Source organism: Dacryopinax primogenitus (assembly GCF_000292625.1).
Source record: "Dacryopinax primogenitus strain DJM-731 SS1 chromosome Unknown DACRYscaffold_6, whole genome shotgun sequence".
NCBI classification, from domain to species: domain Eukaryota; kingdom Fungi; phylum Basidiomycota; class Dacrymycetes; order Dacrymycetales; family Dacrymycetaceae; genus Dacryopinax; species Dacryopinax primogenitus.
Window position 1 is genome coordinate 50,195 of NW_024467203.1, and position 12,695 is coordinate 62,889.

The 12,695-nt window shown below is 49.0% G+C and overlaps 2 protein-coding genes across 2 annotated transcripts; both read left to right on the top strand.

The window, feature by feature from the left end:
- Window positions 1-6,493: 6,493 nt before the first annotated feature.
- On the top strand, window positions 6,494-7,663 carry DACRYDRAFT_115254 (uncharacterized protein; the record flags this gene model as incomplete). Its single annotated transcript, XM_040769966.1, has 1 exon — window positions 6,494-7,663. The coding sequence occupies exon 1, from the start codon at window positions 6,572-6,574 to the stop codon at window positions 7,661-7,663; it is 1,092 nt and encodes a 363-aa protein (XP_040629845.1). The 5' UTR covers window positions 6,494-6,571.
- A 1,262-nt stretch (window positions 7,664-8,925) lies between these two features.
- On the top strand, window positions 8,926-10,527 carry DACRYDRAFT_50093 (glycoside hydrolase; the record flags this gene model as incomplete). The annotated part of the gene is made up of 5 exons (XM_040774967.1): window positions 8,926-9,244; window positions 9,298-9,356; window positions 9,409-9,492; window positions 9,549-9,747; window positions 9,791-10,527. 5 exons carry the CDS (start codon window positions 8,926-8,928, stop codon window positions 10,525-10,527), a joined length of 1,398 nt encoding a protein of 465 aa, XP_040629846.1.
- Between the last annotated feature and the right edge of the window lie 2,168 nt (window positions 10,528-12,695).

Here is a 12,695-nt window from a genome sequence, read left to right on the forward strand (position 1 = left end):
GACTGTCTCTTCAGACTTGGTCTCTTAGGATCATCCACAGGTACCTATACTGTAGATAGGTCTTAGTCATCAGGTCTACTCCACTTCCTTGTTGCCTGCTTAGACTCTTGGCACTCTTAGGTGAGCAGACTTAGTCAGCCTGTGTTGCCCTAACAACCAGCTACTTCTATGTCATAAAGGCTTAGTCATGTCTCTTGACCAAGCAATGAGCTGGTGCCCTGACACATAGCCACAGGCTGCAGACAAGTCAGACATCTGCAATCTGCTGCCAGCTTTGTGTCTGGCATTCTGCAGGTGTTTCTGGGGATAGTAGTTTTAGGAATGCCTGGTCCAAGGAAAGTCACTCAGTAGTGACAACACACAAGGGTATCTTGCTGAGGATGTTTGAGAAGGAGGTTGACACCTCCCATACTTTCATGAAGATGTGATGCAAGGCTTCCCAGTCAGTGGTGGCTATTTGGCTGTAAAGAGTGTCACTTGGACAGAATAGAGCTCAGACTTTCCAAACACCTATTTCAAGTGAGGCTAAATAGACTTGGAAGTAAATTGTACAGTCAAATATGAAAACTGGTTCTGAAATCCCTGCGTATATGCAGTCAGCAGAGAAGAGAGTTGGGGAACAAGTTGTATGAACCTTGCTCAGGAAGGGGATTGACTTTGCCAGTCCTGGCAAGAACCCTGTTGTTTGTTCCCTAGCTAGGACTACAATGCATGCCATGAGATGCCTTGGCAATGAGGACCAACCATGAAATTGCATGGGCTCTGATGGCCTCAGGTCAAATTGAACAGAAACCAGAGAGGACACCTTGTCAGAAGAGGTCTTTAATGTCTTTGGTCAGCTCAAGGGTCTTGAGAAAGTTGCAGGCAATAAATTTAGCATCCATCAGACCCAACTCATGGTCATCCAGCCCCCAGGCACTGCTAAAGGAAACATGCTTATCTAGCAGGATGTGAGCAATTTAATGAGCAGAGCATGTACATGCTATGCATACCCTGGTCAGTGGGTATTTGTGAGGAACCATCTGACAAGCTTTTGTCTGCACTATAGAAGGAAAAGTCCTCATCATTGGGCTGTTTGAGGCTCAGCCTTGATAGTGGGATGGCTCTGGATGGAATGCAGATGTATGGGGGAATATTGCCCTCCACCACCATCTGAGATCAGTGATGGTCTTCATGCTTCACCTCTCCTATGCTCAACAGGGGACAGTAGGCTTTCATGCTGGTCATTTGAGAGGGGATAGGTTCAATATGAACAGGATGACAATGGGTGCTCCCTGGTGGGACATTGCTGGGGAGGTGCCATCCCAATTTTTGGGGAGGGTGGTTAGGAGCAGGCTGGTAAGGGTGGTATGAGGGGCCATGAGGAACTGCAAGCTGCAGTCAGCAAAAGGTCAATCACAGAGCACCAATGCTGCAATGCCTTCTCACCAGCTCTCCCCAGAGGCTTGACAACAATACAAGGGGGCTATCTTTGAGGCTGTGGATGTTGCATGAGTCCATGACAGAGAGTCATGACTGGCATGAGCATTGTTCACCATGATTTGGAGTTCCACAGGGCATGACATGGGATCAAAGGAATATGATATACTGCCCCCATGCAGGCACAGAGTGTGCCTGCCATTTGAGACAGGCTGACTTAATGCAATGGCATTTGAGGTGCCACTATCAGAGAGCATCAGGGCATCCAGGCACAGGCCTTGAGGGTGTCCTGACCACACCTGAGAACATGCCATGTACATTTCCCAATGGTTACAAAGGACCTGGTGTGTGAGCAGCTGCAGAACCACTTACACTGAAATGCAACCCCAGAACATGAGGCTGCTGTGCTTTATCTCAGGTTGCTTGAACTGAGGGCTATTGATGAGGCCAAACATGCCATGATGGAAAGAGGACAGGCCATCCTGGAGTGTGTGTTCATTCATCTCCAGAAATTATTGGTGTTCAGTTTAGCTTCCCAATTAACTTTGAATATAGAGCAACAGCCACATGTTTTGACTAGAAGATAGGGGAGAGAGCCCAGGAAATGTGGGCTTTGCTACAAAATGCCCTACAAAGCCCAGACTGGCCAGAACCCAGCCTCTGGAAGACCACCATCACCCAGATACAAGAAGCATTGAGCCATGAGCATGGAATTGTGAAAGATCTCCAGAAGGCTGTCCAGTTATATGAGGTCAAGAGTCTGTTGCCCCAGTCCATCTCTCAGCTCACATTGGCATGTGTGTGGAAGAGAGCATCTGACCAACTTCATTGTGCTCCAGGACTCTGTTTGCCAGAAGAATTGATGTGCTGCAGAGCCAGAAGGCTCTGAATGACCTTAAAGTCATGCATCAGCATGAGTTGAGGTCCACACCATCGAAGGAGGTAACTGGCCATAGAGCTGATGAGGCTGTTAGGCTGACAAGACCATTTCCAAATAATGATGCTAAAAGCAGCCTTCCAGATGGCTGATATTGTGGCCAACTTGTGCCTGTTTTTGGGAATGAACCCCAGTAACATCCAACAAGCAGCCATTGTGTCCTGAAAGACTGACTACACATCTTTGCAGATCTGCCCAAGGAGTTCCTGGAGGCTGTGGAGATTGCATGCATGCTGATCAAGCATACCTGATGTCAACTTTGAAGGAGCAAGGGCATAGGTCAGCAGCATATATGCCTATGCAAAGCAAGTCATCATGACTCTATGTGTCATTGCTACTATAGACTTAATTGTTGGAATGGATTGTTTATGTGTGGCACAAAAAAAGTATCAACTCTCATTCAGTCTCCTTGCCCATGCTGGCCTGCAGGCTTAATTGCCCACTATTCATGAATCCTTGCATTGGGCTTGCAAAGGGATCCATTGGTCTTAGCTTCTGAGGTGCATGTCCTTGCTTTGCCTTTAGCACCTCTTTCAGCAGGGTCACTGAATCACTCCATCATCACTGGCTCATGCATGTCACTGCCAGGGTAGCCATTGTGCTGAGTATGTCCAGATGACCCTTGCTGAGCACCTACTGGCTGGCCTCCAACACCACAGTTTGAAGCTTCCCCCCCATCATGCCTTGGTGCCAATATGTTGATGCCAGCTTAGCCATTGTGTCGCACATGTCAGGGTGACTTGCCCCAAGAGACTTGCTCCATGCCTTCATTGCCATGCTGTACAAGGACTTTGCCATGCTCTATCTTCCAGCTTCCTGAAGCACTAGTCTCATCCCTCATGCTGAGCAGGGACACATCTGATCACCAGCAGATGAGGAAGAGGATGGGTAAGGAGAGAGAGGATGCATGAGCCTGCTCACACCATGGCCAAGGGTGAGAGTGTGGATGACTGGGAGTGCAGAGGAGGGATGGAGAGGAGAGGGTGTAGGTGGGCCATTGTGGGCAGCTGCCTGCACAGCTGGGCCCAGTTTGGCATTGGTCTTGCATCTGATCTTAGTTGCACATGGACTAAAGACATGTACATTGACTATGCTGTGACTATGCTGCTTGGAGTGCATTGGGTCAGCATTCTCAGTGCTGCCCTGCACCTCCTTCCCCAGACAAGAATACTGTAGTGCATCTGCTCCTTCCCTGATTGATTATCTTGTACTGACTATGCATTGTCAGTGCTGCCTCACATGTCACCCCCCATGGCACAAAGTTGTATGTCTGCTCTCTACATATGTGAACATCCTCATACTAATATTGCCTTGTTAGCACAATCCCTGCCTCCTGCCCTCTGGCCCTCACATTGGTATGCTCAGCTCCTGCTCACCTTTTGATGCTCACTCTGACCTTGCCTTATCAGCACTGTGATCTTGCTCCCTCACCTGCTGAACAACCCCACCTTCAGTAGGGTGTGTCAGGCTGACATTCCCATGGTTATTGGGAGCCCTATTGACCATTGCATGGCACTACAGACCCTTGCAATGAGTATGATGGGCCTCACTGACAAGTACAATAGCCCCAGTGACAAGCTCCACTTCTCCGAATATTTGGCTTATAAACCCCAGCCCTGGCAATGTACCTGGAGATAAGGGGAGTGTTTCACACAACCTAGGCTAGTTAGTATAAGAAGCTACCAGAAACTACTATACTTAGCTTATCTTCCCCTCCTCTGAGAGCACTTTATATGGATCCAATTTTTCTATACTGGCAGGAAGCTTTGCTTTGCTTGACTTGACTGATTCTGAGACCAACCTCTGATTTCTGTGTACCAACATCAGATAGCACAGCACCTGGCTGATTCTGACATACTGACTGACTGACCAACTTTCGTACCTGCACACCTTCACTGACTTTCCCCCTCCTCTTTCAGCAGCAAGTTCTCACCTACCTCCCATCAGACTGATATATTTGGACACCCAATATTTCAGACACCTCTTGGGTTGGATCATATTGGAGCCCAACATGAGGCAGCTTTTATTGGACTGCTCTCAGAGAATCCCCAAAATATCTGACCACACCCAAGTATCATCATCCACATCCAAATGAAATCATGCCAATGTACTGAATGAAGTTCAATAGCTCATCATGATGACCTGGCATACAATGCCCACAGGCAGAGAGTCTACCACCAAGCACAGTCAGATGCACATTGGGAGACATGGTGTCACATAGAGCTTCTGCACATAGAAATTAGGTAGTGCAGGGGATGTACTAGTAAGGATAGAGCAATGCATGGGGCATGCAGAAGAAGCTACAGGCTCAGCTTGTAGGACTTGCTCAGGAGTGGTGTGGTGAGCTAGCAATAAGCAGTATTTATGTGTGATCAGCAAGAACATGGGACAGGAATAATGGGGTGTGCTGGCAGTCCCAGCAGGGCTGCTGAGGACCCTAGTACTAAGCTGTGCTTACATACCAACCTTCCAACAAGCTGAATGGGCAATAGCAAGGATCTTACCCAACACTAACACAAGTTGTTACCAGTCAGTGGACATCTCTCTGGATATTCTAAGCTAATTTGGAGGGTATGTTGATGTTAACCATCTCCTATGTGTATGAACTGTTGTTTGCAATTCATTCATAGCATCACTGGACATGGAATACAGTCCACTATATAGGACCCCTAGTGCTTATAAATATAATTCAAGCACTTCAGGGGCAGTTTCTCCAAAAGGGCTTAAATGAAGCACTTTTGGATCTGCCCCAGAAGTGCTTTTTTTAGCTCTGTTGAATGCCTTTTCCTAATGAGGAGTTTTGGGCCTCAATTAAGCACCCGGAGCACTTGCACAGCCACTAAGGGTCTTGACAAGGCATGTCAAGGCCAATTTGTCTAAGTCTGTCACTATCACCTTTGCCTCATCTGTCTCTCTCATGTCTACCACCACCTCCTCTCCCTTCCTCTACCACTCCTCCCCTTGTGCTGTGATGTCCCTTTAAGCAACTGCTTCCCCTTCCTTTCCTTTGCTGTCCTCCACTTGGAGGACAGCAAATGTGACACCTACACCTGCTGAGAATGACTTATCAGGTGCATATATGCTGTGGTTTAACCAGAGTGTTGCTAGTATGGGACTGGGTGAAGTTCTATGAGGATTTCAAGGAGCTTTGGAGAGGCAGATGAATGCAAATGTGTTGTCTATTACAAGATGTCCCATAGCATTTGTTTGAATTTCCAGCCTAATCATTATAGAAGGAGTTCAAGTGCTTTTAAAAATGCTTTTTTGTATTATTAATTTTATTAATAAATGTTGTTAACTATCTATAATATTTACTAATGGGCTGAAACATTCAATAAAATGCTTTTAAACAGCACCTCTTACCCATGAAACATGGGGTTGCATATCAACCCCAACATAGCACTCCATGTGCTTGATTGACAGACCTCAGGGGCTAGTCTGGGGTGCTTCAAAGAAGCACTTTTCAATGTTGCAGTGCATTCCCATAGCACCCTGTCTGTCTCCATAGACAAGGTCAGGGTCTATAGAAGCACTGCCACTACAGACCCCATATAGCCCATATCTGAGGTCCCTGCTATGTATAGCCAATGTACTGATGCATAGGTAGCAGAAGGCTCAGCAGAACTTAAAAACTCGATAAGATTGCTTGCATCCTTAGGTTGCTAGAGCTGCTGTTGAGTAGAATTCAAAGTGAGCACTGTGTCAGATTGGAACATTGTGTCATCTGACTGGCTGTCCTTGATGCCCATGTGCTAATGCCATGCCATTTGCCTGTGCATCTGTACCAGGTGGACAACACAGGGATCTGTACTGGCAGTGTGAGGTGGACAACAGAAGCACTTGTATGGGATTGCCCAGCATCCACTGTCTCGGTCAAAAACAGAGCTTGCAGCTTGGTTGCCCATGATGCAGAGCATACATGGAGAAAAAGCGGTCATTGAACATACATGTGTAATGTGCTCTTCATCTTTCTCATTCCCAGGGTTCGACAAGTACTTATTTAAGGTGACAACTCGAAGGCGGGATTATTGACATTTTTGTTTCCGAAAGGTGACTGTTGGTCGCTACAAAATTCAAACATTGCTTGTCCTCTTCACCTACCAACACCTCCAATCCTACTTTCGACGATATCCGAAAGAAATATACTTGGTCATTTATCCGGACTCTCACTACCCTGACCTGAGCCTTTCCTTCATCGTATCATACAGCTGCACCATGCACGACGATCTCAACACATCGGCTGATCGAGTGGGCTTATTCTCTGAGGCAATCGATCTCTGCCAGCAACTCAATAGCGTCCTCGCGCGAATCGGGCCGGCTCGCACCATCCCAGATGCGACATATTCTGTTGGCGAAGACAAGACTACCTCAGAACTGCACGACCTCGAGAGCATCCTGCAACGCAAATTCTCAGCGTTGATCGAAAGAAGAAACGCGGTCCTTTCAACGACCTCAAGATTGACCGATGATCTTCTTCGCCTTATCTTCCAGCAAGGGTACGATACTCTGGAAGAACGGACACAGAAGGCTACGTTTGCTCGCCACGTTTCGCACGTTTCACTCCGTTGGCGTACTCTCGCTATCCATACAGCACCGCTATGGACTCACGGAATGTTCTCTGCTTCAAGGGATCTTGTCGTCAAATCATCTCACCCATGTTACCCCAAGATGATCAACAAAGACCCGTTCAACGCCTGTCTACTTGACAGAGCCAAAGGCTGTCTCCTTAACGTCCTGGTCAAGCTCCCCTATCGGGGCTCTCACGAGATGCTCAATGAGTATTTCGCGACGTCTCGGGACCGCGTTTCTCATCTTGATCTTATTATTGAGCCTACCAGATCTGATTCGATTCAGACAGCCTTGCAATGCATCGAACGCGCCCAAAATATTCTACGCACATTACACGTCGAGGTCAAGGTCGAAGACTACAACAACTACTTCCCAGTGATCACGCAACAGATGTCAGAATCTCTGCTATCAATCAGGCTCCCACGCCTTCACGAGCTCAAGTTAACCGACATGCTCCTTCCTCCTTCTGGGCCGCGACGCTGGTTGGCTCTCGAACACTGCCGAAAACTTCACCTTTATCTATGTAATGGCTCCCAATACTTGGCCGCTCCCGTTACGGCACTTCTCCAAAGCACCCCCCAACTTAATGAGTTGAAGCTCATGTACTGTGGCGATGATTTCGGTAATCTCGAGATCAGTATCCCCCATATAGTAGTCCTCACAGAGCTGTCGAGTTTCTTCTGTCGAGTGGAGGATCCCAGACACGACCCCCCTTTTTCGGTACATTACCGCTCCTAACCTAACTCGCCTATCCATCCAGTCAACGGATGTGTTCAACGACAGGTTTTTAGAGCAACGCGCGCAAGAGGTGGTAGCGAATGTCATTGCATTACTGCAAGCGTCGGCAGGAGAAGACGGTGAACTGCCCAAGATAAACTCTCTTTTTATCACTGAAGGAGAAGAAAACCTGCCGCTATCTGACCTCTTCCCCCTTCTGTCTACGGTGAAATGCCTGAAGCTGCATTTTTCTGTGCAGGATGTGCAGTTCCGTTCGTTCAAGATTGCTCAAATAATGCACAGCCTGGGAGCAACTTTCGATCATGGCAGGAACCAAGAAATTTGTGAAGAGGTTGAACACCTCCCTTTTCTGCACCTACAAACCCTCTCCATAAATCTTCCTCCCAACTTGTACTTCCTTCCACTCCTGACTTCGCTAGCGGTGAAACGGCAGGCGGCTGGTATACCCATTGCAAGGATGGCTATTGCAGAGTGGGATCAGTGGCAGTACCTGCCGCAGGATTCTTTTGAGCGCACTTCTTTTGGAGTTATAGCAGAAACGGCGGAACAACAGCTTAGCCTGGAAAGGCTGTTGGCGGCTGAGGTGGGGAGCTTAGTGTGTGGGAAATATCGATGGGATGGGCAAGATGGAGGAAGTTGGAAGGAGATATAATGGAGTACAGGGCACGCGTCACGGCTTCCTCAGAGCGAGTGATCAGAGACTACTCATGTACATACCTGATAATGAAAAATATGTACGCTGAAACACATGTACAAGTTGTATCCGGATTCACTCGCCGACTCAGGACCCAGATTCCGGAGACTTTGACAAGCGGAGACGTTGACAAGTCTGTGTGACAGACACATTGAAAGAGCAGCTTGAAGTTGAAAGACGGTTGTCAGCAGAGGTGGGAAGTTTGAAATGTGGCAAATACAGTTCAATCGGTAGCGAGAGGGAGGTCGGACGGAGAGAACGCTGGAAAAGGGTTGTCAGATGGGTTGGTTGAGAGATGGTTGGTCATGGACACTTCCGCCATTGATCTATTGGACAACAACGAAATGGCATAAACGGTATGGTGAAGAGTTGTACAAGTGTGGAATAGACAATGTGGTTATTGGGAAACGAGGAATTAAGGGTGCCGTAATCCCCAACAATATGCTGCTTATAGCGACCCTTTGATCGACGTCATCACCCTATCACTGCATTTCTCTCCTCAATGGGCTGCATAACGAGCACTCCCCTAACAGACGATCCTCAGACTCTAACCACCACCCAGCAACCTATGATATCCTCAACAGGAAAGGCCTACATCACAGCCCGCTCAGGCAGTCTATATCTCCAAAACCGTCCTTTCCGGTTCGCGTCGTTCAACCTCCCCACACTGCTCACGTCCACCCCATATGAGCAAGAAGACCTGCTCTCTACCCTTGCACTTGGATGGCCAAATCCAGTCGCAAGGACGTATACTCTTCAGTTGGTGAGTAAGAGGATTGGACAAGGGGAAGCGAATATTATCGGATGGGATGGGCAAGCCGGGCGGTGGAAATGGGACGAAGGCGCGATGAGGAGGTACGATTCTGCACTGGCACTGGCAGCCAAGTGTGCGTCTTCACTCGTTATGTCTCGTGTAAGAATCATATGACGATGATCGTAGATGATGTCCGACTTATCATACCGATCATAAACCAAGACTATGGAGGAGACACGAACTGGGTTAGCAGACTTTGAGGGGCACGCAGACACGAAGCCGCTAATACCTGAAAAGGTGGGAAACTTTACCGATCTGTGTAACTGGGTCGAACCTGGTGCACACTGGTGGACAAGCGGGCGCATGATCGACGTTTTCAAGGTACGTTCATGCAAACCTCTACCCCACCTTCTCCATGCCAATTGACTTTCACGCAGCTCCTCATTACCGATCTCCTCAATCGGGTCAATACCCTCACTGGTGTGCGGTACTGCGACGATCCAACCATATTGTGCTGGGAAACAGGGAACGAGATGAACGGGAGTACGGAGGGGAACCGCCCTGCTCCAGGAGCGTGGACGGTCGAGATCGGGAACCATATCAAGCAATTGGCCCCAAATACTCTCATCATGGATGGTATGTTGTTCCCCATGCCGAGGACGTCGCTGACAAACCCCAGGCTCCTTCGCGCGAAATGACAACCAAAAGTCATGCTGGCCTGCCGAAGTTCTCGTTCCTAATTCTCCGATCTCTATCCTCAGCTACCACTACTACGGTTCCGGCGACGCCTATCGGCTTCCAAAAGACGTCTCTTTCGCACAGAAGCATGGAAAAGTCTTCATCGCGGGCGAGTTTGGGTTCTTTCCTGAAGCGCACGAGTTTGACGCTTTCTTCCTGAGCGCGAGGAAGGCCGGTGCTGCTGGTGCTCTGGTTTGGGCTATGCGGGGTCATGCCCAGGATGGGGGATTCGACACACACGGAGAAGACGACGAAATCTGGGCATATCACGCTCCCGGGTGGACAACGCAAGAAGCCCGTGAAGAATGGGACGCCAGGGAGATCGATGTCATCAACGCTGTTAGGCAAGCGGCACACGATTTTGCGGGCTTGAAGTGCGGCCAACACCCAGTCCCGGTGCGGCCACCCGAGGCTTGGGCTGTCCAGCTCCCGGGAGGATCGTGGGGTCTGGCATGGCGCGGTTCGGCTTGGTCGAAGACGTACGAAGTCCATTCTGACAGAAGCGAAACGCTTGTACATCCTTCGGCCGTAGACTGCTGCATGAAAGGCAAGCTTATGTTACCTCTTCCTGATTTGGGCCTAAGGGAGGGGGAGAAGGCGTGGCTGAGGGTGAGGGGGGTGAGTGCTGAAGGGCAGGTGGGACCGTTCTCGGAGGCGGTGGGCATTCCAAGTTGGTGAGGTACTCTAAGAAGAGGGGGAGTGATGGACTTGTACAGGACTGTTTTGCGCTCGAAGAATACATATTGACACCAAATGCATTATACACACTAGATCAACGATACTTTTCTTGAAAGGTGGCAAATTGGTGACTGGAGAAAAAATGTCTCCGTCATGTGACTGTTATTTCGTTCAATGTTGCATCCGCAACCTTGACTTGGTATCCGATCCATATCATAGCGGCTCAACCACTTTCATCATTTTATCTCGCTTTACATCTTCTTCAACATCGAAGACACACATCATGAGAAGTGATCAGGGCGCCGTTAACCGCGCTGGCTTGCTCTCTCAAGCAATCATGCTCTCCTAGCAGCTGACCAACATTCTCGCACAAATTGGACCATCTCGCTTCATACCGGACGCGACCTTTCTCTCTGTCAATGAAGACAAGACTGCCGCAGAACAACACGACCTCGAGACGACATTGGAGCGCAAACTCCATGAACTGAACGAGCATCGCAACAACGTGCTTTCAACGACCTCAAGATTGACCGATGATCTTCTTCGCCTTATCTTCCAGCAAGGATACGATACTCTTGAAGACGGGACGACCAAGGCTACTTTTGCTCGCCACGTTTCGCACGTTTCACTTCGCTGGCGCGCTGTCGCTGTTGACACGGCGTCGTTATGGACGTTCGGAACATTTTCGACTTCAGCATTTACCGTGGATCCGAGATCGTCTCACGTTCACTCACGTTTTCTAATATCAACATACGCTGGTTCATTCTTCACGCATGCAGTTGGCCGTGCAAAATCATATCCCCTCAGCATCGTCATGAAGCTTGATAAATTGGGCGACCAAGAGCCGGCGCTACAGGAGTATCTCGCTCTTCCTTCCGATCGCATTACCGAACTGTCACTTGTCATCAACCCCAATTGGCAGTCTGGTTGGACAGACACGATATTACGATGTGTTCGGCATGATAGATGTAGCTAGTTAGCGATGCGTCCGCACTACCCACGTGCCTCTAGGGACTGCTGACTAAGCAGAGGCAAACGGAAGCATTCCGGGTGTACAGACGACGCAGTTAGAAGTACATCCAATATTCATCTCTTGCATCCAGTCAAAATACTGCCCTGTCTGTGCTATCCAACCTGGATGACGCGGGGGTGTTAATCAACTACTGTCAACAACTGTTATTATAGGTCCTCACAATAGGAGAAGACGGTGGATTCCCCTTCGTGGTCGAGACTGGTCGATTTCCTTATTTGGTCGAGGGTAGGGTTTGTTAACCCCAACCCATACTCGGCATAACCTGAGTCCTTGTCAGTGGTCAGACCCTAGCTCCTCGCTGTAGCACAGTGAACACCCTGCTATCTACACCTTATCACGGCATGCACAAAGTAATCTACGTACCCTCTGTATTCGTCCAGCCCAAAGCTGTTACAACTCGGGGACTAACGACCCTGCAAGTGTCAATGTGGAGCCTTTGCTGGCATTGGCCTTCCCGCACCTTCAGCGAATTACGCTTGTGAACGTATTCCTTCCTCGTTCTGTTCCGTTGGTTTGTCCAGTCTTGGAAAATTGTCGTCAACTCAACTTGTCCCTGTTTTGGTCATGGAGGGAGCAGCCCAACCCACGCTTAGCGGCCCTCCTCAAGAGTGCTCCCCAGCTTGAAGACCTGAGGCTCACTTACTGCGTTTCTCGCGACGGCCGCCCCGATAGGGAACTCCCCGAGCCAAGGCCGCGTTTTGATCCAGTTGAGAGGATATTTTTGTGGGGGCTACGGAGCCTTTGGTGTCGACTTGAGGGTGACTGTGGACTACCATTTACATATCTCGCTGCGCCCAACCTCGTACACCTATCGATCGAGGATGTACACAGAGCGACAGAATTCCTGGACGGAGAAACGAGAAATTTCTTAGCAGACATTAAGGCCTTCCTGGAGGCTTCAGCAGGCCAAGAAAACATACTTCCCCAAATACGGTCTCTGTCTCTCCCTACAACGGAACGATACATGGTTCACGATATCTTGCCTTTCTTTTCGGCATTGGAGTCCTTGAATGTGTTTTACTTCACGCTGGACGACCCTTATATTGAACGGTCGTATACCGAATTGCTGAAATACCTGGGGACTGCGGTCCAATTGCCAGCCTCCGATTCTAATATCAATCCAGAGCCAACCGCC